At 45.3% G+C, this 27,562-nt stretch overlaps 1 protein-coding gene across 1 annotated transcript in view; it reads right to left on the bottom strand.

Annotated features, from left to right (window-relative positions):
• LOC104548688 (DIS3-like exonuclease 2) overlaps window positions 1–27,562 on the bottom strand; it is a gene marked incomplete at both ends in the record, with an annotated part of 49,467 nt that overhangs the window by 6,312 nt on the left and 15,593 nt on the right. Inside the window, 2 exons of the mRNA XM_010194780.1 lie at window positions 4,848–4,960; window positions 19,393–19,472. Coding sequence (XP_010193082.1) covers window positions 4,848–4,960; window positions 19,393–19,472 — 193 coding nt within the window. The remainder of the gene's footprint in view (window positions 1–4,847; window positions 4,961–19,392; window positions 19,473–27,562) is intronic.

Here is a 27,562-nt window from a genome sequence, read left to right as displayed (position 1 = left end):
CTCTTCAAAACAGCAAGAAAAAAAAGGTCTCATTTTCTCCTCAACACTTCATATTTACCTTTTGCTTTGAGGGAAGGACTCTTAAAATATTTAATCACATTTGTGGTTTGGCACCAGGCGGCGGCTATAAATCCGTGCTAATTGCAGTGCATATATTAATGAAAGGTGAACTGTGCGGGCTCTGGCCATCGAGGAGTCACTTCCAACATGAATCAGCAGGCCTGGTTCAGCTGGAAGGGCACAGATTACGATAAGCTGTTTCCCGCAACACAAAGGCTGCCAGCTCTGTTATTGCAGCGCTGAACAGTGCATTAACAATGCCGGCACATCCATAACTCACAGACCCTGTACGTGAGCCCTGCCATGCTGCCTGCAAGGACCCACACACCACAGGGTTATAAATTTAGCATGAGCGGTGCCAACCCATACCAGGAAGGAGAGAAAATAGCTTTTAGAGACCATCGGAAATCCCTGCCTGCCTAAGACCGCCCGTGCCCCCCGTGAGACCCTGATGTTCAGGTCACAGTGAACAAAGTGGTCGTAATTGAATAAAAGCTCCCATGCCCTTTTCCACCCCAATTAATGCAGTTACTCGTTTTCCTCTCTCTCCCCTCCCCTGTGATTGATTATCTGATACCAGTTTGTACTTATTGAATATTTTTGTGCCTTAGCACATTCTCTCTCCCTTCGCATCTCCTGAAGCAATAACGGTGTGCTGGAAAAATGCGTACATGAAAGAACAGCCCGAATGAAACAACAGGATGCTTGTTTTAAGTGTACTTGAGCAGGATTAATATCTGAATCAAGAAGCTATAATTCTATGGAAGGGCTTTCAATGATGTGAAACACAAGCAAAGCTTTAACTCGGATCATAATCACAGCACTAAACCCACAAGAAGCAATTAGCTGTAGCAAACCTACTGTTAAATAGGGAAGCATCAACCCACATTACCCCTTGTCTTACAGAAGAGAAATTTTAGGCAAGGTAACAAACCCAACTTATGGAGGAAGCCTCCCAGGAGAGCAAGAATTCAACCAATCTTTTCCTGGGCTCAGCAAATACATACATAACACAGGACACTGTGACCTTGCACTGAAGGTATTTCAATTTTATCTACGTTCCCGAATTACAAGAAGAAACACCTCCTTTCATCGTCACAACGGTCCTGGCTAACTGCCTCCCTCTGCTTTAACATCGCGATTCCTCTTCTCGCTCTACACAGAGACTAAACCAGCAGTTACAGCGCACAGAAGTTGAAGCTAAAAATCCACATTTCCTTTTCCCTTAACACGATACAGTCACAGGCTGAAAGGGCTCTTAGTAGTTGCAAGGCCAGCATTTAATGTACAAAGATGTCACAATTGTGTCACGCTTGGAGAGCGGGATGTTTCGGGAGCTACCCCGGAGGCTGCCCAGAAGGAACTTTTGCAATGGGATTACCTCCATCTCTTTCTGAAGCAGACGCAGGATGAGAGGAGATTTCCCTAAGCGTGTATTTAATGCCCAGATTTGCAAAATATCAGAGCTGCTGAGCACGACCTCAAATAATCCAGAGGTTGCCCAGCATCTTTTGAAACGCTTTGCCCTTCCTGTGACTGTCTGCCAAGAGATGGCAGCGTCTACAGAAACCAGCCCGGCCGAAACGCTGCCGAGGGACATCACCTCCAGCACCGTTTCCTTCCCAAACTGCCAAGGATGTGCCTATGCTGGGGATCACTTCACGCTGCTTGATTTTACTGCAGGTGGAAATAAAGCCACCTGAGCTTATACACAGGGATCATAAAGTTGGAATGGGGAGGTGTATAAATGTAGCCAAATCTGGAAACGTGGTTGGAGAGATCCAGCACGACTAGGGAAAAAACTTCTGCAATGAAAAAAAAAGGACCTACAACCCCCAGGAAACCTTTTCTAATGAAGGTATCATAGAAATCAGGGTTGAAAAAAAGCTTGGGTGAGGGCTTGTCTGGTTTTCATCCCATCAGGGTAATAAAAGACATTGTTTCTCCCCACAAGCCCAGCAGGGCCCAAGAGATCCTGGAAAAGGCACTTCTACTTCTTTGAGTAAAAGGCTGATATCCACAGTGCTTACAGCCCATGGTTTTGGTTTGTTTTGCCTCTTTGGCTAATAAAATGCTTCCAGAAACCAAATGCGGGTTTCCCGTCTCAGACTCATTCCTAGGGAGCTGGGCAGTGGGAAGGAGCGCACTGGGACAATAAAACACTCCCTTTAAAATCAGATATATCTGCTGCAGCCAGCACTGACTCAGCAGCCAGGTTCAGAGCACGTCTTTTCAAGGCCTAGAAGGGGACAACTGATGGGGCAACCAAAGGGAAAAGGGAACAAACTCTGGTTAACAACCCCTTATTTTCACAAAATCACACAGACAGTTCTGCTCCCATCAGACAACCCCATCCTGCTTGGGCTGTCTGCCCAGGCACGGTTCGGGTTGGTTACAATCACCGCTGAATTTGGGGGTGACCCCCTTCTTTCACCACTGGTCTGATGGGGAGGGACTGTGTTCACTGAGAGTTTCCATCAGCTGCTCTCGGCAGAGCTGGGAGGAGGACGCTGAGGTCCAAAAACGGGGTGGGCTCAGCGAGCCTCTTGCTTACACACCAAAAGATCCTCAAAGGAAATAGGCAATTTGTTTGCGAGCCAAGATTTCTGCTCAAGGCTTGTATCAACACTTCCATGAATTCAGATTTCGAGCAACTCTTTGTTACTCAGCCTGAGATTATCAAAATATCAACACCCTGACAACCTGCTGGTGTCAAAAGTGAACGTCTCGAAGCCCTTGGACTCAATGTGAAGATAGGCTTACAGCTCCGATCTTTGATCTCCAGTATAAAACAGGACCAATAAAACATTATAGGGATTTATGGCTGACCTCTCACTCAAGCTGCTTCACACCTAAAATAACACTGGAAGATGTGCCAAAAGAGAGGAAACTGTTTAGGTTCTCTTGCTTCTTAAAACCTGATACACTCTGATTTCAAAAATGTTTGACTTTTATTAAATAGACCGCTAGCAATTACACAATAACTCCCCTTCTGAATACATGGCTCAGGAAAATTAAATATGTGGCTTTATTTAACTTCTTTGGGAGGATTAGCATGGTGCTAACCTGTAGCAGAATCACAGCTGTCTTAGGAAACAGTTCCTTCAAAGGAAAGCATATTTTCTACAAGACTCACGCTACCATCTTGTTTCAGACAGCTTGGCTGCTTTCCTTTGCCCATCCCCTCCCTCCTTTTCATCTCCTGCAATTAAAATATTGACCATTTCATCATCTAGCCCAGTTTGCACTCTTAAAATACATTTTCTGCAGGGCAGAAGTGTGAGTAAAACAAGAGCAATTGAAGATTACGGGCAACGGGTAACACCTTGTCAACTAGATATAAATGAAACATGCTTCCTTTCTATATAAAAATCTTCCTTCTCCCTTTAAAAATAAAACACCAGTAAGTTACTGGTAGCTGGCATCTTCCAGTGTGGCCACTCCTTGGTCCCAGTGCGCTGCTGGGCTCCCCACCACCGACTCAGCTTGGGCACTTCTGCATTGCCATCACGGTTACTCCACATAACCCATACCCACAGACACCTAAAATCCACCAGACCCACTGAGACCCCCTGAAGTGCTATTTCTACACAAGGAAAGCTAGGAAACAGCTGCTAAAGGTTAACAGCTTGATATCAAGCCACTAATTCTATTTCAGTAGTGTAAAATAAATCATTTTATCACCTGAAAAGTGAGGAGAAAGCACAGGAAGCCACTGGAACAAGTATCATTACAAGACTCTCCCTGGATAGCAACACTGGGAACATCCAGGAAGGGAGGGGAAGAATCACTCCTACCTAATCCTAAGTAGCACATAGGAGATGTTTATTTATTCTACATAAGATGCCCTGGGATCCCAGAAAGGGCTGTGAAGACAAGGACTTCAGCCCAAACGAATGGGAGTGTGGGGAGAGGGAGATTAAGCTGCTCCTATAAGACTGACTCGGTGCTCCACTTCATGCAGTGGATGCTTCAGGATGACACAGGATGGTGACGGCCAAGCTTCCCGGCTTCCCTGCAGGCATCGTGCTGGCAGTATCTGATAAATTAGGAAATGTTTCTGCACGTTCAACTGAAAATGAGACAGCCACAGACAGAAACCTGGATGTTTCCTTTCCAATAACATTAAACCTGAACCTGTTCATTTTTAAAGTGTAACTTTAAACTTGACTTTAACATTTCATTCTGTCACATTAAAATCTGTATGACAAAAAGACATATTTTCTCCAGTATCTGGGATACCCAGATAAAAGAAAAGTCTGTGAAATACCGCTGCACCTTAAGATGTGAGATTGCACAGGATGTTTTACACCCTACTCTGCCATGAATCCACTTCTGGGAGGGATGAGCTACTACTACTGACAAAGACAAAACCCTCCACCACCATCTCTGCAGGTTTCAAGCTCCCAACAGCAAAGCAAACGAGGCAGCTCGGGTCCATCAGATTTATTTGCACAGTGCAAACGTAGGGGTGTGCATCTCTGGGCCCTGAATTAGCTCCAGATCAGCAGGGTCTCGTTGACATGGAGCTGATCCTGAGCTGTAGAGCCCTGGCACAGGCGGGTCTCTGCCCAAAACACAGCGTCGAGCACTGCAGCTTCACCTCAGGCTCTCTCTGTAAGCTCTGAGGTAGCCAGCAGCTATGTCAGCTCTCGTGTTTGCTCCAATTTCTGGAGGTTTGCTGCAATAATAGCCAGGTTTTGGTTGTGGACATCTGGAAATGAACCTTTAAAATGAATCTATGGTAAATGGAAGACACAGTCGAAAAGAAGAAAAGTTGTCCTTACCTTTTGCACTAGATAGACGCTCGTTGCTCTTTCGCTCGCAACTTTATCCAGCGCCGTGTCTTCCAGCACAAAGTAGCTCACATCCGCGATGTGAACACCCACTTGGAAGTTCCCTGCAAGGGCACAAGGAAGTCAGAAGGCTGCAGGTAGAAAGGACCTGCTGACATGTTTAACTCCAACACCTCTCCCAGTGCTACCATAACCTTTTTGCCTCATGCCTAGGCTTCACAAAAATGACACTTCTTTCCACCTCTCCCATCCGAGATGAAAACTGTGGTCTCTCAGGACACTCTCGAATTCACAGCCACTGTGGCTACAACATATGAGCAAATCCTCAAGCACAAGAGTGAATACATGAAAACCTTTAATAACCATGCGGATAAGTCTTTCTAACTGGGAGCTCTTCATAGTGAGCCCACTCCTCATCCCTTTGCTGCCAGACAGCAGCAAACAAGAAACGTGGGACCCCACCTCACAAACACCCAGGCAATGCCAGACACCATTTCCCAGGCACGGAGCAGCAGCTCACACACATTTTTGGGTTCTCAGAGCTGCAGTTGTTTCCACTTCAACCTGGTTGAGCCTAAATTGCTGCTGGGGACCTGGGAAGGCTTCAGCACCTTCCTATCAGGATATGCACAGCTTTCCCCCAGCAGAATATTCCCACTGCCATCCTGCCTTCCCCTCAGCTTAGGCTTTTTATCCTTACAGGCCAGCCTAGAAGTATCCTAATTCACAAGTTAGGCTAGAGTGGAGTACTGCTGAGGTTTATCATGAGGTTTTGGCAATAATTTGGATTTGGAAGTAGCGCTCATCCTCAGCTTTGGAAGTCATTAGGACCTTGGTCCAAGAAATTCTGGTTTGCTAATCCTCAAAGCAGCCCATTGACCTTTATTTTCTCTGGAAGGACTAGGCTAGATTTGAGGTGCTTATTTGTAGAATACTTCTAAGTGCAGTGGCTTCCTAATTATAACATTTGGTTCTTTAGAGGAATTCACTGACTTCTTGGTATCTATAAATATTTTCCCTATTTTTTTTAAAGGTAACTTAATAAGATCCCGCACTGGTGACAATCCTGTTTGTTTATACGCCTTGCAAAGAAGATTATCAAAGCTTTCCTCTCAAGTGTCACGTTTTTGAAGGAGAAATTGTTAAGAGCTGCCGTCACCACGCAGTGTTTGAATTTGTACCAATTTTAACTTTATTAAGTCACGTTTGCACAGCACTTTGAGTACATAAAGCATTTTTGTCTTGCTTTTCGTGCTGCTTTTCTATGCTTGACAGAGCACGGATGTGAAGGCAGCAGAAACGCACACGGAAGAAGGCAGCGCTGGAGTTTAGGTCTGTCCACATAACCTGCGGTTGCAGAAAGGTCCTGCAGAGGGTAAATATGATGGCAGCAGGGGGAGAGGACAATAAGCCCATCGCACACCCAGGGACAAATTCCACCCCTCATTAGGAAGCTGGGAGAAAAGACCGCAGATTAAATGGTTCACCTCGGAAAGCTGCCTACAGCTGTGTTGTGATATTATCACATGCCTTGAAAGCTGCTCTACATGGATTAGGCATCCAAGCCTGAAACTACTTAGACAGTAAGTCCTAGACCAACAGTTCAACCAACAGGTTTAATATTACACACGCTCGACGCCAGCACGCTCAGAAGGTAAAAAAATATCGAATACTTTGAAGTCAATATTGCAATGTATTGACCCTGCAGGCAAATATTGACGAAAGGAAAAGGAGAGGGGGTCATTACATCATGCCTTTAGTCGCACTTTAATTCAATATGTGCGCCGTTACACACATGAACTTTTTGTCCTGAGTAGAAAACTGACAAACCAAGAAAGATCTCATTGCATGAGATAATAAAACACGGAGTTAGCCAACGAAAACACATTGAGCAGAGTTAAATTTCATTCAGGTTTCCCACCAGAGCTTCTAAAAGCTGGGGTCAGTGCGAGCCCCCTGCTTTTGAACTTTTAATGGAAATTCTATCTAAATATTTTCTTACATACATTGACATAATGCAAACTGGCAGCTCTTAGGTTTGTCTAGCTCACGCATGAATCACCCTATCTCCCTCATCCCCCAAAAATTCAGGCCAAGACAACTTGAAGATACAGCACAGAGATCAACCAATCAGAGGTCTCTCAAATCACTGCTTTTGAATGTCTTAGACAAAATACCCGCCTAAGCCTGCAAAGAAATACCTGCCTACTGCTTCCTCCTGGTTCATTTGCTAATTAAAATGAAAGAGCTTTGTGTATAGAGGAATACCATTCGCTAGGATTCTCTTCCAGGCCCACAAACAGTTTTTCTAGTCTCATTAATTTTTATGACAAAGTCACAAAAAGAACATTTCACGTTGTAAGTTATTTCCCAAGGAAAAAAGAAAAAAAAAGAAAATGTGGCCTGAATGAAAGGAAAAGAGCATGAAACCAGCACTTGTTTATTGAAAAAGCCTTGAAAGAGAGCAGAGAAAAGGGTGGACACCACATGGACCACACACCACAGGCTGCTGCACGTGCTCTCCTCCACCTTCGTTTAGACAAAGAAATCCACTTTCCCAGCAAACAGAGGCTTCAAGTCTTGGCTTGCAGCTCTCCATCATGATAGACTTTATACCCTCAATTACCTACAGAAATGAGCACTTTACAAACCACAGACTTGCTTCACCCCAAATTTAAAATCCTCCCACAGTGAAGCTAAAGCTGCACAACAACCCCTAAAGTTACAGACACATCACCAGTTTAAGGCTTTTTTTTTTAAAGGAAAAAAAAGGTATTTACATAAGAATGTACAGGAGATTAAGGCTGACACTTCATGTGCTGATATCAAAGCAAGAGCTGAAGGGAACATCTATTGTGATGACAAACACCAAAGGCACTTGGATGGCTTATTTCACTCCGGATCTCCGGGATTTTTCCATTTAACCTCCCGTCATCTGAAAGCAGGCACAAAATTGTCATCCCATTCAAACTCCACCGCTACAGAGCCGCTACATGGGAGACGTTTAGCGACAGGGAGCGCAGTTTAGAACCGAGCAGCGCGTGTTTTATTAACCAGCTGCACCCTCTTAGGCCCAGTCTGCAAATACTGAGATGCGGCAACAGAGACGGATGGGAGACAGGAGGAGTGTTTGAAACTACACTGGGCTGGGCACCCGGCCACCAAAGCTCCTCTTGGGCCAATGCTCTGCGCAAGAGGGACGGGATTTGCTGCCACCTCACTGCACACAGCACAGTTCTGATGCTCCTGTGGCTCTGCACAAAGACAATTCCCCTTTTTGTCTGCGCAGGCTGCAAGAACGGCAGGACATGATGGACCGGTATTTCTCCAAATTTCTAGAAGCCTGGATCCCCTCAAAGAATCCCAAGGGATAGAGCTGTGAGTAGCAGGTCCCCCCCAGAATGGTGCTGCATTAGGCACACAGCAACTCTGGAGAAGGCTTTTTCTCCTTGATCTGAGTCTGGTTTGAACCTACTCCAAAACCTGTGTGTGTAACACTGATACGATGCTAAAATCACAGGAGAATGGTGGCACCTCACAGAGGAACAAAGAACAAGCTGTTCTATTTTATTATTTTTTTCACTGATGATCTCATCCTCTACGACAAAACCGTTCAAAGAACTTTTTTTTCCCCTTCTTTATTGAGGAAAATTATAAACAACAAAGGATTAGCAGAAAAGAGCTGGAAGAGAAGGAAAAGGCCTTTTTAGTCTGTAAACGCTCCATAAAAACTGCCAACCCAGTCCTATCAAGTATTTGCCCCAGAAATTAGAAAGCCGAGTTGAATGTATTTGAAAGTCTGCAAGGGAACACACTGGCAGCAAACTACTCCATCTTCAGCAGCCCTGCGGAGTCCTAACACAAAGGCAGAGACAGACCAAGAAAGCTCACTTCATACCTTAGCACATGTGAATTTTAGGACCATACACTTAAAAATGCAACTCTTTGAGGATAAAACAGCAAAAGGCAATGCTTTAGCACGCATACACACTCCTCTCTATTCCCATCTCACCTTCAAGCACTATCAGCCTTGGGAGAGAAGACAAACTCTAGCAATAGCATTAAGTCAACTGAAAATCTAATGCCAAGTTTTTTGTATGAACCACTACTCCTCACGCTATTTCTTCATCCCTCAGTTCAGGAGATACAGAGCATTTCAAAGCAGATTGCAAAGTGTTTGCTCTAGCCAGAAAACAACCAACTACCCACCTGTTGCCAGCAATTTAAGGTAGTTGCTAGACCAAACTCTTGCAGCAAATGATTACAGCTCTTTCCCGTTCCCCTGCCCTGGGGGTACCGTGCTGCTGCTCTTATCTGCAAAGCAATATTTAACGCCTTGCAAAAGTATGAAAAACTTGCATAAAGAGAGACAAAGGAGGCCTTTAACCTACATGCGCGTTTGGTTGCTATTAGCTGTGCTGCAGTAGAGCAGGGGTCTTCATCGAGCCTGAGGCTCTCACGTTTGACCGCGGGCAAACGGGCAAGGACGGCGTCTACAAAGAAAGTCTGGGACAGCCAGAAAGGCTGTGGACAGCAACAGGGGTGCAAACAAAGTCACACTGAGGCAGAAAATGGCACTGGGGCTCGGGGAAGCTGTTGGACGTGGCAATCTTTAACACACGCCTTGAAATGAAGGACCTGATCCAAGCCCAGACATTTCCATTTCCCTTTGTATGTATGTCCATGGCTCAAGGGTTAGAGCAGTGACCCTCTTGGAGAGAAGGGAAAAGAAGATTACTGAGTGGAAGAAAAGAGCAAGTGTGAAAGCAAAAAAAGAGCAAGATGGAGAAGAGTTTAATATAAAAATAAAAGTGGAACCACGGAAAGAGCAAGCTATTTGTGGGCTCTGGAGCCTGAAGACAAAGGTGGGTGGCTTTAATTCCCAGCTGAGGTTACTTTTCCACGGCAGGGAGCCAAGCTATTGTTCAGAAAATCAGACAGCGTGTTTTATTTTACTTATTTTAAAATAACAATGAAAGTGCTTAAATTTTACTTGTGTGCCCTAGGGCCATTTTGCTTTTTGAAAGTGCAGTGCAACTGAGCATAAACCCATTAACTTGTTTACCAGGAAACCAAATATTTTAAATTATCACATGATGGTCCTTTAGCCAACCGAAATGCAACTGATTACACCTTCTTTGTTAAGCATTCAATAGCTTTTTTTCTTCTCAAAAGGTCTCCTCTTTGACATACCCTTACCAAAAGACTGACAAAAGGAGTCAGGACCCTGTATCTCAAGGGAGTTGGACAAGCGCCTGGGGCACAGAGAAGCAACCTTTCCATGCAAGCATAAATGTGACTTCAATAAATGTTGCAACAACTTCAAAAGAGGAAAAACGGTCTGCCCAAGTGAACAACAAGCACCTCTAAAGGGTAACAATCCCCCAAATACTGCGTACTATCAGGCATTGCCTCTAGGAGATGTCCCCGTCCATGCTCCTCTGCCACTGGTTTGCATGAGGAATGTCCCACAGAACAACCCCCTTCGCCCACAGAGGGACTTTGAGACCATGGCCAAGGTTTCAGGATATCTGAACTCTTCTCTGACCTACACTTAGTCACTTTTTTCTGGGTTTGTAGCACCTGGAGAGGTGGCCAAGGTCAGGCCCCTGACTCCCAGGGTGCAAATCACCATCAGAACCATCGCTTCCTTTCAACCTTTTAACTCTTCAGCCTTTACAGATCACATTTACATCCTTCAGGAGCTGGGCTGATGCAAAGACAATGAAAGCTGCAACTCTTCTCCTTTAATTGCACAAACTCAGGAGCTGCGAGACAGACCAAATCCTCAACGCTTTCTGTTCTTTTCATTTTTTCTTGTTTAAGTTAAAAGGTCAATGTGGGACATCAATGAGTCTAAAATCCAGAATAACTCCTACCTGCTCTGTAGTGACTTTCAGAGCTCTGTTTTACTCGGGTCTCACAACCACTCTGACCTTCGGCCATTTTGTCTCTGGCATCAGCTGAACATTTTGGAGACAACTACGACTTCACAAACCAATTTGGGATTGGCTCCAGGTGAGGTACAAAACAAAACTCTTGTGTTCATTAATGAAGGACAAGTGAAGATAAAAAGCAGAAAAACCACACTAGGAAAGGAACTCCTCCTAAGCAGAAGACTCTACAGAGCTTCCCATAAGCCATCAGCAATTCTTTCAATAGTTTCAAAATTATGAGAAGACTTGATCTATTACTAAATTAAATGCTGGAAGCAGGTCTTCCATGCAAATCCCATAGGGTTTTTGTCTGTAGCAGCTAATAAATTCAGCAATGTCCTAAAACCACTTAGTAGAATTTAAAAGCGATCTTTTATACCCCAAAACAAAGCCAGGCCACCTCCGAAACGTAACACTTGACACGTCGTGCATTACAAAGCCCTGAGTTCTATAGACAAACCAGCACAAGCCAAACCGATCCTCGCACAGGAGCATGGAGTGGATTTTCATACCGGTGGCGTTCTCCCAGCTCCCACCAGCTGGAAACAGCGAAGCCGGTGATCAACCAGGAGCCAGGTCACCAGGCCTCACTGTTTAAACCACGTTACGGAGGCGTAGAAACGTAGCACAAGTGTCCCGTCCTGTGGGATGCCAGTGAAGCCAGGTCAGCCCCTCATCACCTTGCGACAGGAGATGCTACATCCAGAAACACACCCATTGCCTCCCCCGTCCCTGAAAACCACCTTCAAACCTGATCTAATAACTCCGGGGGAGAATGAAGGAGCTCTTCTGTGCAAGCGGTGCCACTGCCCCATTAAGTTGGATACTTACACAAGGAAGGAATTCTCCTGAGGGAAAAACACTCAGAAGGACAGAATTTACACAGCATGTACCAGATAAAATATTTAATTGCAGCCTGAAGGACACAGGGAATGATACGCAATAGAATAAGCACACAGCATAAAGATCTGTTCACGCTGCTGAGCAAGATAAAAGCAGGCAAATACAGATGAAAGCAGGGCATGATTATTTTAATAGTGGAAGTCAGGTCAGAGGACAGGACAGTTGGGGACAGACACTGTAATGTGCCATATCTTTGATACAGCAAATGTGTCCAGCATTGTCAGACTGGGACCAGACACAACGGTTCCTTATGTCCCACCTGCTGCCTGTGCAGGTTTTCTCTCCGTTCCTGTTCTCATACCTGTTAATGCTGCAGTGTCACGGCTCAGCTCATTTCCTCTCTACCTGCACTAGTGCCGAGCAGACCTTGTGAGGTGCCAGAATCGCACGTTCCACTTCAAGGCTTTATAAATTATATTGATTTCTTTGCAAGATTGAAGTGTAATGAGCAAAATGAAGACGAGTTAAAAACCTCAAATACATCAGATTTATCAACTGAATGCCAGTACTTGCTACATGGTCATCTCTGGGAGAACCTCTAGATGACTACTTATGGCTTAGACCCAACATGAAAATTGGAGCCTATCCCAAATGCTTGGCAGACAGATCTTCAACCCCTCACCAAGACAAGATGTCAAGCAGGACACCAAGGCAATGACTGTGCTGCTGTGAACCCGGATATTCCCAGCTCAGAAAGCCCTCCTTGCTGGTAGGGAGAAGCTACCAAGGCAGACTCCTAGCAGTGTCATCACAGCAAGGTTCCCAGCCAACACGATGAAGGTAAAAGGACAATTTCTGGTATTCACGTCATGAACTGTTTTTATCACTATTTCAAGACCCATTGAAAAAGACAACTCTATCAGGAAATCAGTCTTTGAATTTAGAGATAGGAAGTGGCACCCAGCAGCTTTCAAGATGAAATACAATCATTTTGGGTGTAGGATGTCATCCTGTTCCTGAAGCGAAGGGTTAGAGCAGGGAGGGACCAGCCTCTCTCCATTGCCAGCTCGGTCCCTTTTGTGGTATCTCCTCTGAACACAGTAACCCAAGGCTGAGTGAGCGCTCCCAGGCATTCAGAGAGACCTTGGGATTCATTCCTAGGCCAAACATGCTCAAGGTCCTTCCACTGAACGGCCTTGGCATTTCAACTTCTTTCAGAACAGAAGGCAGCCACTGATTTCACTTTTAGCCATTCCACTTTCTTCTATTTTTTGAAATATTTCCAAAACAGTTCCATCTCTCCCTGGTTTTAGTCCTTCCGTGTAACCAGCATGACAGTCAACAATCACGAAATACTGCCGTGAATTGCACTGCAATGTGATTTTTCCTGTTCAGCTGGGTTCTGAAGCCCCTGCATTGCAATAAATTAAATGTTAAAACAAGAGCCCAGTGATTCTGAGGGATCCTGCCACTTAAGAAAGCTGATAATAAAGAATATCCACAGCAGTAGCTGCTTTGCTGCCTGCACGCAACAAAACATATGACTGAAGTTAACCATGCAGGAATTTATTCATGTATCAGAAGATATTCACATATCAGAAGATATGTGAGGAAGATAAACTTTAAAAGGGTACAAATAGCTATTTGCACCCTTTTAAAGTTTACATCTTCCTCACATATCTTTTGATTTTTACCTGCTAAATTTACTGACAAATCCTGTTTTCTCCAGCTCTATCCAGTCATCACCTATCATTTGCAGATCTTCTCTAAAGACCCTCCTGGTCCCTGAGGTCCTTTTTCATGAACAGAAATCCCAGACAAAGTGCTTTTCTATCTCTTTGTGCGGGAATTTCTGCGTCCTCCCCCCATTACCCAATTCCTTAAAGGCATTTGGGGTTTTTCTTCAATACACAATCAGACACTGTTGATTTAAGTCTGTTTCTACAAATATCACTGAGATCCACCAGGACACAAAATCCGGCGTCTCGAAATCTTTGGGGAATTGTCCCAGGTCCTGAATTTACGAACTGAAACAATCCGCAAGGCGACTTCGCCCACAGCATCTCTCTTCCCTGCAGGAAAGTAAACTCACTTTTATGAGTAATTCCACTGGTATTTGCACATCTGTTTGCATGTTCTACAGCCATGGCCTTCATTAGATTAATCCTTCATAGATAATCTACCTTTTATTTTGCTTTAATCCTGTGTCTTTTTCCCCTACAGCTTTCATTGTGTAGCGTCAAAAGAAACAAAAAGCTTTTGGGCTAGGAATGGAATCTTTATAAAATATCTCTACTTGATACAGAAATCCAGTGCAATAAACATGAGCAATACTTAATAGCTGCCCTATTGCCACTCAAGCTCAGGGGAGCCCTGCGTTGTCAAGTTGTCACCGATTTTGGGAGAGACGTTCAGCAGAGGAAGGTGACGCAATCCAGCCCTCTGATTCCATTCAACCCTGCCTCTGGAAATTGGAAATGATGCGTGTTTCCACACGCAGCCCCGTGTTACTTTAAAAGAAGAGGCAAAATAGACTATACACACCACAGTTACACGGGATTACATTATGGGACACAGCAGGGATCTGGATTTGGCACGGACGTGAGGGCATTTTGCATATTTCAAGGAATCTGCAGCCACAAGCCCTGGATAGAAAGAACGGAGATGTACCTGTTTCTGACCACTGTAATGTGTTTTTTCCCTTTCCCAGTGACACAACAAACACCTACCAGGCTCATCAGCAGGTAACAGGAGAGCCCAGCTAATTATGGCCAATACCAAAGGAAAAACTCAGCAAATGTTACGCACAATCCCACTCCTTGCAGGTCTGCTTTATTTTTCCCACATTTGACTCCTGCAATAAGTGTATAAGCCGCGGTTTATGGCCATTTGACACTGGACTCGAATATCAATGCAGGGTTTCTGTCATGCTCTCTCTAAGCTGACTCTGGTATCTGTTCATCTTAAACATCTCACGAAGAAGGAAGCAGAGTAATTTCATAATGTACCTTTTGATTCAACACTAGGCCACTCTTCAGTGTTTATCTTAAATCAGCCCAGCACGACTCCAGTTACAAACTCTTCCACTGCAGGAACCAAACGGATTAGCTGAAAGGTCCTGTACCACGAGTTGCTAGAGCAAATTTCACCCTACCGTGAAAATTTCATCCTAAGCGGCCAAAGGGAAAAAGCTGAAGAGAAGAGGGGATATTTATGTCTTAAAAAGCAAAATAGAAGTGCACACAACTTTGCAAAATCAAAACAACCCAAATGTTTGCAGCCTACATCTGGAAAGAAGGAGGACGGGAAGAGAAGAGCGAGCGGTCACCCGGGATGGCAGAGGACATCTCAGGGCCACCAGGGCTCTACAGGTGCTTTTCAGGCACACGACACTGGAGCTCATGCACTAGGGGTGTCTACCAAGAAAAGCAGACCCGGAATCCCTAATCCTGCAATAGACAAGTGATCATTTCACCAACACTTGGCAAAACACTGGTTGGTTTTACCAAAATGTGTGAAATAGGCTCTTTGAGCAGATATGTCCTCAATCCCTGCAGAACTGTCCCCAAAAACCGCAGCCCACAGTGGATTCCCTGGTGGCTGCTAAGGACAAACTTTCTGGATTTGGGCTGCTAAGAGAAGTTCTCTGCTTACACACTATTTTCAAGACACTTACAGAAACACAATGTGTTTGAGGGGTTTATCACATTTCCCTTAGGTATATTTGATTTAAATTCACCAACAGGTTGAACAGATTTAAAGGGAAGGGAAAAGCCAGGCAGCAGCACACTGCAGAAATCTCATTTGTTACAGCATCAGGTAAGTGCTGGGAAGATTCAATAAACGTAACTATACATGACCTCGCTCCAAAATGCAGACAACCAATGTCACTAAGGACATAAAAACCAGGGCAAACCGCTTGTAGAGTATATTTCTGTTCTGCAGCACAATTCCTCCTCGAATCAGATTTAAATTACTTCAATTGAATTACTTTGTGAAAGACGGCAGGAATGAAACAAGAGCGAGAGCCACGTCAGTCATCAGTGTACACGCAAAAAGATGTCAGCATGGCCCAAAGAACTGCTCTGAAATCAGCATCAAAAGACCTGCAAACCAGTGAGACAACCCCTCAGAAACGCACCCCAAGCATTTTGCTGCCTCCTTTGCATCAGGTTTGGGGAGTGTGGGCAACTTGCCCGGTGCCACTGGGACACACGGGTCACCTGGCGAGCTCCTCACTATGAGATCAGACCAAATCCCAAACTGTCTGCACCCCGGGTGAAAACATTCAGGCTTGAAAGTGTTGCAGTTGCTTTCTGTGAGTGTTCATACAGAAGGAGAGCGGCTCTGTTGTACGCTCCTGGCTGCAGGAGCTCGCTGGGAGACGTGCAGAAAGGCTCACAAAAGAGCATAGACTGAAATGAACTCGCTTCAAACCTCAAACTACCCTGAAACAGCTCTACAAAGGCTGCAGGAGCGAGGTGCAGTCCAGACCCATCTTTTACGCCAAGATTATGCTGAGTCATCTAAACGGAGTACACTTCGTTCATCTTTCTAAAGCTGTTACATAAATAACCGTCTTCTCCTTCTTTCTTGGAGCCGATCTCTTCTCAAACACGCACTCGCAAACGCGAGCGGCGAGCTTTCCTCCCTACTGCTATCATTAAACAATAACGAGGAGCACGACTCTTAATCAAAAGCAGGCTCCAATATAAAATCCTCTCAAAACCAGACTGGCCCACTTAAGACGTATATCCCTGAAAAGCTTCCAACTGCTGCAAAATCCTACTGCGAGCTCCATTAAAAACACAACCATTCCCACAACCAGCCCATACTTCCTTTGCTAGTGACACTCTGCTACCGGGCAGTTCTTCGTGATAGATTTGTGGATTCCTTCTGCAAAAAATAAACTCCTTTCTGCATTTTACTGAGGATGTAGCATGGGTGAGTCTTCCACCCAGTGACTGGAACTGATAATGATGACACTGCAAAGCTTCAAAACTAAGCAAAGGTGCAAAAACTGTCCCTTATCTCTCTGCCTGTTGCCTAAGATCCTTCAAGGCAAAGAAAATGCCTCACTCTTGAATAAATCAGCAGCAAACGCTTGAGGACAAAGACCATTTCATTCTTCAAAATCTTCTGAAATGCACTGATTTTGCTGGCTGATAGAAGAAGTGCAGGCAATGAGTGGCTTCTTTTTTCTCATCATTATTATGGGTGCTATACACCACCAGAGACATTTTCTGAATTGGGTTCTGCTGTTTTTTGGAGGTCTCCTGACATCATGAGGATGCCAGATATGTGGTTTGCTCATGTTGGGTTTTTTTTGGTGTTTCTTTCTTTTTCTCAAGTGTTTCACATATGGGCAAAAAAGATGGAAAAAATAAGTTCTTTTAACCACGTTTACATTTGGAATAAAAGCAGCGTTAACTCTTAACACAACCTTGCCCTCGTGAGAGATGCAGCCTTGCCAGCCCCAGATAAGCTCTTAACCTCTAAAACAACTCTTTGTCATAGTAACTGCAGCTAGCATAGCAACTTTTAAAGCCAAAAATCCTCAGGGTACCTCCAGAACACATCAAGAAGCTCTACTAAGCACAAGATTGAGGTTCCCATGGGGACTTTCCTTAACACTGAAGAGTTGGGAACGGCCGTAGCTTTGCAAGCAAGTGAACACAACAAAGTGAACCCAAAGATCTCCCTGCAATTGTTCTGGACCTTTCTAAATTTGCAAATTCATGAAAAATTTTAAGTCAAATACAGACACTTTGAAAAATGTCACATCTCCTGATGGCTTTATACCCCTGCTTTTGCCAGCCACATTTCACAGGCCTGTAATAGTGATCTGTATAGTGCTATAGCAGTCAGTGGATCACAGTCTGAACATCTCTGAGTAAGGCTATCAGCTCACAGTGTGCACAAAAAGGTAACAAAATCCACAGAGATTCGGTTTGCATGCAAAAAAATGTCCCAGTAACTTATGACACAAGATGGATCTGGACATCTCCTGCAAAGGACAGGGCTGAGGGCTGAAGTCCCCAGTGCTGGAAGCTCTGGAGTCATCCCAGTCCCATCCAGGAACAGGTTGGTGCTAATGAACTAGCTCTAAAAACGCTAATTCTCCATCAGGATCCAAAATAAGGACTGCAGTGAAGAGTACATGTCAGATAACATAAATACACGCATTTCTGCTACTTTCTCCTGCTAGGAACAGAGACTCTGTGATGCTCATACCCTGGCTGAGGATCTGGCACCTTGTCTTTTGGGCAACGAGCCCTGCTGCTGTATCTCTGAGGTAACACCTTAGAAAGGGGCAGAGGACCCTTCTGTAATGGCACAGCTCCTTCCTCAGAGGCTGCAGCAAGTGGCCTCATACAGCATTTTCTGCAGTTGGGGTCAGAAAGACAAGGTTGACTTCAGTGCTGCCACATCCCCCATCAGCAGGTTTATCAACAAGTGCCCAGTGTGAGCGACAGCCCTGCAACGGCTTCCTCAAAAAGAAGAATTCTTGTTCAAATAGATGCTTCAAAAATACTTTCTCCAAGTGTCTTATGGATAAGAGAAAAATGCAGATGCATGCAGCACAAACCAGCTGAGGGAATGGTTTCATGCAGCATCTAAAACCCACGTGTATGTGAGCAGTAACGGCTCGAAAGCCAGAATTTCAACACCTCATATCTGAGGGGCTGTGGGATGACAAAACTGTTGTAAATCTACAGATAATTCAGATGACAAAGTGGAAAGAAGGAGAACAGAGTTTAGCTTAGGATCTCTCAAGAAGACTGTTTCAATTTTCTTCTAAAGAGAACAGCAATTTTTCCCTAATCTTGCCTCAAAACTGCTATTGTACAGTATAATTAGAAATAATTTTATTTGCCTGACATTTTCTTTCATCTCTGATCTTTTTAATCAGTTTTATAACCCTGTAATGCTATTCTGTACCTGGATCTAAATGACATGGCAATTCATTTGCCACATTGCACAGAATGAAATCAACCCAAAAAACAGGGAATGACGTCTTCGATAGCACCACATTGCGATGATTAAAGAGAGCAAGAAAAAATAAACACACACCAAAAAAATCACTTTATCTTCTTTACTGGTGGCAGATGGGCTAATCAAATCATGTAATATTTGGAAACCAAGCCTGTTGCTGGATCTCATCAAATTAAGTGAGCAGAATTTGGATGGCAAAGTAAGCTCACAACTGGGAAGTTCCTTAAGTCAGAATCATCAAGATTTGGCTTCTGGAGCTTTGCTTTCTGTTCTGCTGGCTTACAGCAAAGTCAAAGTACAAATAAGGCAGAGCTTAACACGCAAGGAGCAGAATAATACAGCTTATAAGGCACACACTGCCCATCTGACAATTCCCAGCATCCTGTAAACAGAAAAGAACTGGATTCCTTTATCGAGGGACTGCGTCCTCAAGGTCAAAGTCTCACCGGACTTTGGTCTGTGCGAGTGGCACATCAGCTCTCCAGCTGTAACCCCCGTAATGACAGGAGACAGTCGAGACGTGCTCAAACCAAATTACAGCTCTGATCATGCAAACACGATGGCTCTGCATTTCCTGACACCAAAACTAATTCAGAATGCTCTGAGGTTTCTGCAAGCAGGCAACTAGAACAACAAGAGAAATATGAGTTTATTACTCTACTCATATTTGGTAAAGAATACTTCACGACAAATTATATATACGAACGTGTCAACAGCTGAATGTAAACAGTGAGCAGTTCTTTGTAAAATATGTCTCATACCGTCAGGGAGTTGTTTACAGGACAAAGCATCATCAAGATCTTTGGCAGTTGACGGGTCGATGGTGAAAATGCATTCTTTCCTATCCAGGGGAAAAAGAAGAAAAGAAAAATTTATCTTCCACTCATGAAGAAGGTAACAAAACACAGAGACCAGTGGAGACAACAACAACAACCATGTTTTCAGAAAAATCTGCCTGTTGAAACATCTTCCAATCTAATCTGGAAGTCTAATCTCAAAAAAATAAAGGTTTTAGGCGAGTGAATCTCCCTGGGTTTTTTTTCATTTTACTTTTTGGTTCAACTGCTTATTCTTAAACAGCTTTCATCTCATTACTGCTTTTCCTCTACAAAAACTAAACTATTTAGCTCATCAAGCTCACTCCAAAGAAACAAGCAGGAAAAAGGCTTGATGTCTTGCAGCTAGACTAAAAATAGATAGGGCCTAATTGCAAAGCTAAATGGAACATAAATAATCCCCATCCCCATGCATGAGAGCAGATATCGCAACATCTGAAACACCACGAGCACAGAGCAGAGGCAGTGAAACATCTGCAAACCAAGCTAAACAGTAACCAAAATAAATGAGTGAAAGTTTTGGTCTCAATGAAGACACCCAAGAGGTGCAATACTTTACAGCATCTGCATTGGCTGTAGTGCACCAAACAAAAAAAGCAGGTTCAATAGGAAATACTATGAAATTATAGAAAGAGAGAGCTCCAAATCAGCTGATTAGATGTAGCAAATTAACGTGATGCTTAGGAAAAGGTGGATGTCCTTTTGCATACGCTGTACTAGGTGGTACCTGGAATAAGGCATACACACATCCCATAGAGGTGGGTGGCAGGGACACCGGGAACACACCAAGATGGACCACAGATATGGTCCAGGGCCAAGGAGATGAGACGAAACATCTCATTTGACTCAGGAATCACTGTGTTTAAAACAGCAGGGCCCAGCACCAGCAAGACCCAAAACCTGAAGCACTCAACAAATAAAACTTCCTGTTTTAGGGGCTCCCCTCATCCCGGGCTGCCCTACAGCAACTTCTTGCTTGGACCCCTGGACCCAAGGCTTCACCCAAGCAATGTGTGCAATGCGGGACTGCAGCTGAAGAGCAGTGCAGTCAGTGAGGGAATGGGTTTGCTGGTTTATTTGGCTTTCATCTTAACCTTTAGAGTACGTCCGTCCCCTCCCTGGTTAACAGATCCCCAGGTATAGGCTGAGGCTGCCAAGGAAGAGCGCAGACCGCTGCTTTTCTTCTTGCCGCATGAAAATTCATATAACGACGGCAACTCCCTTCTAGAGATGTATAATGAAAACACATCTTATTTTTCTTACACTCCTAGGGTGGGAGAGGTGGGAGGGGAAAAATTACAGCGAACTTTTAAAGCAGCAAGAGTCACGTGAATTAAAACGTCTTTTTGCATGGGTGCTCGCACAGCGAGAGCAATGTCTCTATCTTCACAGGCCTATCGCTTCAGTACTTAAATGCTCTGGGTAGTATCTGCTGGTGTCAGACAGCTGGCAGCATGTATTTCTATAATTCCACCAGGCACACTAAATAGAGATTTTCAAAGACATGAAAATCAGTAAAGCACTTCACTGCCTTCCGAGACTTTGAAATCTTTCAGAATATGCTGGCTTTCAGATCGGACAGCAAAGCTGCCTTAATCCCCAGCTGCACATCAGCTTCTGATCCTTCGTATGCATCTAAACAAATTAGAGATCGTGACACTGAAAGATAGCAAATCTTTTCAACTACACCAGGACTTTGATCTGTTGCTGCCGAGCTATCCAGCACCGGGAATCAACCCATTTTTAAAGGCTTGCAAACAACCTTACTTCCATAAATATATTAAGATATATATTTAAGATATATTAAGATTCCACCTAAGGATGGAATTTCCTCCTATCTCCCCTCCAAGGTGCTGTGCAGCTTTCTTTTGGGAGCCGTGTGTATGCAGATACACAACACCTATACTACAAGGAGTACGGGGCACGCGTGTGTGCCAACCTGCATGCATGGATACACCGCATCCCCCTAACTCATAAACGGCATAAAGGCACCAGCATCTGGCACTGTGACCTCCCCCTCCCACCCCCAGTCATATCCAGTAAATCTTCCTCTAAGTTACTTCATTTAAAAGAGCAAACGGCACTGAACGGACACTAATGGCTTGCTTTATCTGACAAGCTGAGCAAGAAAAAGGTTTAAAGAGCTTCTTCAAAGAGAATGTGGGTTCCTGTGTCAGAGGAATTGATAGCTTATCCCAGATGTTCAGAGCCTGCAACCACAAGCATCTGCCACCCATTGTGAATTGTAGCTCCAGGCAGTTCAAAAATTAGCAGATTGGTTTCAACCAAGTGCATATTTGCAGTCTGCCCTGGAAAGAAGTGAGCATAAATACACAGGTGCCAAATTCTGCACGCATTCATACAAGGGCAGCAGCTAACGGGCTGCTTTGCCGAGATGTATTTGGCCAGTCAAATCTACCACAGTGGTCAGCAGTGGCCCCAGCTCTGAGAGCCCAACCCTGCGGGGCAGCACTGGGCGCACAGCTCACTGCCCTTTGGGACGCGCTGGCCAGGCTCTGAGCAGCCTCTCGGCATGCAAACTGCTGCCCAAGATACTTCAACTCACAGATGCAAAGCTGAAGCGAGGTCCAGACAAATACAGATTTAGTGTTTGCACCAGCATTTCTATGTGCAGCACAGCTGGGATGTGCTTCACCACCAGGCTCAGATCCGCTGCTCCTCTAAAACTACTCAAGGGGCTTGGACTTGTAGCTTGTCACAGCAGTTTATTCTGGGCACAGACTGCAAGGTGAGGTACGGAAGTCACTGAGCGAGTAACACGAGGCACGATGCTCCCTGGCATAAGGACTCCGCAGAAGCATTGCAGAGCTGATGGCCAGGCAGTCCATGGGACGAGAGCAGACGATCTGCAAGCACAGCCCAAAGTTCACAGCAGCGAGATAATCCTGGCACACGGGAGGACACCTCGCTGAAGTTTGCTAAGCGAATTCTGCTCACAATTATTAAGTGTGATGAATTGTATTGCTGTTTTTCAAGTTTTATGACTGGAGAAGTTGCAGATGGCTATAGGAACTGGGGCTGGCGTGTGGGAAAACAAACACTGAGCCCAAGGGCAGCATCCGCACCCGTGCTCCTCCAGGGCAAGGTCTCTGAGGAAGGCAAGTTCTCCGCTATCTCCTGCTTTTCCTCCAGCCCTCCCAGTATCGCCTTTTATCTCCAGCACACTGCAGAGAACTGGCACAAGGTGATGAAAGGCAAGGGGAGGAAAGGCCGGGCTGCTCTGCAAGCTGTCCCCTCCCTTGGCACCTACATCAGCCCCTCCTGTGCAAACCCCCAGAGAGGACCCTGGAGGCAGCTGACAAAAACCATCTGAGTGAAGAAACAACATCGCTCCCGGCCATGAGGTAACTCCGCTCCGGTAAGAGGAAGGAGCCGCTCAAATTCCTGCCCCGTCTGGCTGTCCAACACCCCAAAGGCTGTGGCACAAGGGATCTCGGAGAGATCAGACCACACTTCTGACTGTAAACAGTAACAAAACCAACCTGCAGTGCATAGTATGACTAAACCTCAAGGTAACAGTGCTTTTTATGCACCTGCTAACAAAGATGTTGCTTAATCACAAGCAAATAGCCCAGCTATATGCATGCACATTTGCGTTGATCGCAGGTAAATACAAATTGTCAGCTGTCTCTAGCTTCTAGAGGGCCTCCAAGGTGACCTTGTGTGTTAAGAAGCTTAATCACCCCTTCTTTAAAGCCCCAAAGGAGCCATCGCTCATTGTCATTGCACCTAATAAAAATCTGTTTTATCCATTTCAAATTGTCAAAACATACTCTGTAAAAGCAATGAGATGTTCCAAGTCTGCTCGTTCCAACATACACACAACTTGGTTAGTGAAAGGAAACCAGTTGAGGAGATAGAGACATACTCAGAGTTGAGAGATTGTCTGGTCTTCGTGCTGAAAAGGACTAGAGATAAGCATATGCCTTTAAGGAACCCCTAGCAGCGATCAAAACCAAACATTTTGGTGTGGAAACTTCCACTTTTTACAGGAGCTTCTTTGTCCCAGACACATTTAATGCAGGTTTGCAGAGGTGGGCTTGCTCTGGCATGGAGTTTCTCCTGATGAAAGACGAAAATCTTTTCTCCCTCCTCCTCATGGCCAGAGGTTTCGTGCACCAGAGTAAGGCAGTGCCCACGAGAATTTTGGAGGATGAGGGGAACGGCTCGCACTGAGCGTGGTGGGCTTGTGAGCAAGAGTTAGGAAAGCCGGGAGAGCTGATCCAGCCACGTCCAGCCCCAGGCAGTGACAAGAGCACGGCTAAAGACAACGCTCCCACCCTGGCTCTGTCATGGAGAAATGCGGATTTGATGGATGGACCACTCGCTGGATAAGGAATTGGCTGGGTGGTTGCACTCAGAGAGTTGTGCTCAACGGCTCAATGTCCAAATGGAGACCAGTGATGAGTGGTGTCCCCCAGGGATCAGTGCTGGCACCAGTTTAACATCTTTGTCAGTGATGTGCACAGTGGGATCGAGTGCACCCTCAGCAAGTTTGTGGATGACACCAAGCTGGGTGGTGCAGTGACACCCTGGAAGGAAGGGATCCATCCAGAGGGACCTGGACAGGCTGGAGAGGTGGGCCCACACCAACCTCATGAAGTTCAACAAGGCCAAGTGCAAGGTCCTGGGGCAATCCCAAGCACAAATACAAGGTGGGCAGAGAATGATTTGAGAGCAGTCCTGAGGAGAACAACTTGGGGTTGTCAGTCAATGAAAACTCAACATGAGCCAGCAGTTTGCACTTACAGCCCAGAAGGCCAACCACATCCTGGGCTGCATCAAGAGAAGTGTGGCCAGTAGAGCGAGGAAGGTGATTCTGCCCCTCTACTCTGCTCTGGTGAGACCCCACCTGCAGTGCTGCATCCAGTTCCGGGGCCCCCAGTGTAAGAAGGTCATGGAGCTGTTGGAGCAGGTCCAGAGTAGGGCCATGAAGATGATCAGGGGCTGGAGCATCTCCCCTACGAGGACCAGTTGAGAGTTGGGGCTGTTCAGCCTGGAGAAGAGAAGGCTCCGTGGCCTTATTGCAGCCTTCCAGTTCCTGAAGGGGTCCTACAGGAAAGCTGGGGAGGGACTTTTTACAAAGGCAGGTAGTGACAGAACAAGGGGAATGGCTTTAAACTGGAAGAGGGGAGATTTAGACTGGATATTAGGAAGAAATTCTTTACTGTGAGAGTGGTGACGCCCTGGCCCAGGTTGCCCAGAGAAGCTGTGGGTGCCCCCTCCCTGGCAGTGCCCAAGGCCAGGTTGGACGGGGCTTGGAGCAGCCTGGGCTGGTGGAGGTGTCCCTGCCCATGGGGGTTGGGCTGGGGGGGCTTTGAGGTCCCTTCCAACCCAAACCATGCTGTGATTCTGTGATATTGCAAATCAACCACCCGGGGAAAAAAATTGCAGAATAGAGCGCTTAGATTATTAGGCAGTAATGACAGAGCGCACATACACAGGCTGGTATATCAATCCTAATTTAAGCAAAGCTAATTAAGTGCAGTTTCTCTTTGCACAGCTTAGGGGAGCCTAATTAAAGCGGACAAGCACATCTGCAGAACAGTTAGTCTTTTTACCTTTAACAGGACCTAAAATAAACGGCTAGTGCAGTGGTAGAGGTAAGATAAGTAGTCTGTTGGTGAGCTGGAATTACCGTCATGGTAATTAAAACATCTACAGATCACAGGACCGCAACAGCAGTTTGTTTTTCTTTGTGCAAATACATACATCTACGCAAAAGCTTTCACAAGAATCAGCAGAGAAAATACTGTACCGTTGGCGCTGTGAGGTTTGGTACAATATATCAATTTATGCCAGCTAAACTGTTCAGAATTCAAATACCAGTTAGTTCAGCCATAAAATATAAACACCTATGACACAAGGAGATTGTAAGTCCCAGTGGCCAAGGCTCCACCTTCACCCAAGCGGAGCAAGATGAAGCACTGCATTTGTAAGCCATGGGCTCGGACTGTGTTAGAGGCAAGGTTTCTGGCATGGCCAGTTATTGGGCAACGTTTGGGTGTTACCAGTGTGATTTTCTGTAAAATGGAGAAAAGCAACAGTTTGGACACGTTAGGCAAAGCAGCACCATGTGGCCATGCAAGTCACCTTGTCTGAAGGCCTAACTCTGCCATTTGTCTGAACCTGGACCACTCGGGGCTGTCATGGGCAGAATTTAGGCTGCAAAGTCTCGCAAAATAGCGGTGGGTGCCTCTGCAAGCAGACGAGAGCACTGAGGAAGGGGCTGAGCAGGGAACCACTGAAAGTTTACCAAGGCATTTGGGTAACTTTAAATACCTTATTTACCTCCTCATCCTGGTTCTCTCTAAGGAGGACTTTCAGACTGAAGCAGTCTCCTGTGATGTTTACTGGTCATCTGTGAAAACCAGCAGACCCAAAACAACTACAAGAGAGGACGAAGAACACGCAGCACCCACCAGCACGGGAAAGGGGGCTGAAACCTCCTGCCTGTGAATACCCAGTGCACAAACACCGCATGACTGAAGGTTCAAGCAGCTCAGTGGCCACCCACACATGGACCAGGCTGGGTGCTCACAGCCCCTCCACTCATCCAACGGCTCCCAAACACCAAACCAAATCTTCTACAGAAGTATTACCCTATTTCCAGAGACCAGACTGCTGCAGCTGGAGGCGAGACAGCAAGGACCATCATTTTGTTTATTAAACTTTAGGCAGCGCAAGCCTTCTTTAAACTTGAGTACGTCCGTGCGAAGGCATTTACAGCAGGAGTGACTGCATGTCTAGACACTCGCCATGCATTTACATTCTTCTACGGACTCCTGAGGTTGTCCTGTTCTCTCCACTTTGTGAGTGCCTACAACAGCCTGGTGGGAGTGAGAGCTCAGCCTCCTGCTTTACCCTTATTAACTTCAGCTCAACGCTGGCATTTTAAAATGAAGCACAGCAAAGGCACTTCTTAGGATCTTGAAGCTCTTCGGGTAATTTCTAAGACCCTGCTGAGCTCCATCTCGGACAAGTCAAACAGACATCATTTCTCAGAGCTGGAAACGGTTGTTTTAATTTGGGAACAGGCATCCTAGAGCTGTCAACTCACTCCTGCAAACGCTACCAACATTTTTTCACACAACAGACCAATTGTTATGGCAACCACAAAAATCAATCTCGGTCTTGAGTCGCAAATAAACCCAGCTTGACCGCGGTGTCTGCGTGGGTTTGTTATAAAGTGCCAATAAACACGGGACCAATTCTGGTGCTCATCACTCAAACGGGGATGAAGGACTCCTTCTCCGAGAGAAATTCCAGGAAACAGTCCGTGCCTGAATGTGTCAGGGACTTCAACACCCACTCCTGAAGACACCTATCACGTGTAGTGGCTTCCACGCTGGCAGACTGTAGTTAAAACCCTGGAGCGGCTGCTTCCATGACAGATTCTTAAAAGGGATATATTAAAAAATATGCACACGATAGAAGTACTCTGACAAATCTCTGAAGGCGCTCTGAATGCCCTGCAACACACCAACAAAGTTACTTGACATGCCACAAGAATCTTTTTGAAGGGTGCATAGTTTTTGAAATGAAATTATAAAATAATTGGAAACAAACGCTGCCCCCTCCAAACACTGTCATAGGCCGCACAAAAACCCAGCACAGCATAAAATGCACTGAAAGCCCAAATTTCTCCGTCAAGCCAATGGTGTTCCTTTTAATTCCTCTGTGTTTATGTTTTAGCTAACGCTCTGTTCTGGTTCAGAAAGCAGACTTTGGTCCAAGAGAACGGCTGACTGTGACTCCTGATGTATTACACATCTTCAGCAATAAACATTTACATTTTCACCGAGGACTGCTCACCGCATTGCTGAACCCGAATTAATTATTCCTTCTATATATTTACAGCCTCCAAGTAAGGAGGAAGATGGAAAAAAAGAGGGCTGCAGTCTTGTAACATACCTAAAAGGCTTGAAAGCCAACATATATATAAACGTGATCAGAGACCCAGCACCAGCAGTACTTCCTACAAGTCATGCTGTAATTGTGCCACAAATATAATGAGGTCTTTGCACCACCACTATCCCACGCAAGAAGGTGGAGTGTAACTGAAAATGCACTT

This window comes from Mesitornis unicolor, unplaced genomic scaffold (assembly GCF_000695765.1).
Source record: "Mesitornis unicolor isolate BGI_N332 unplaced genomic scaffold, ASM69576v1 scaffold14111, whole genome shotgun sequence".
NCBI lineage: Eukaryota > Metazoa > Chordata > Aves > Mesitornithiformes > Mesitornithidae > Mesitornis > Mesitornis unicolor.
Note: the sequence above shows the minus strand (reverse complement) of the source record. Positions and strands in the feature narration are given on the sequence as shown.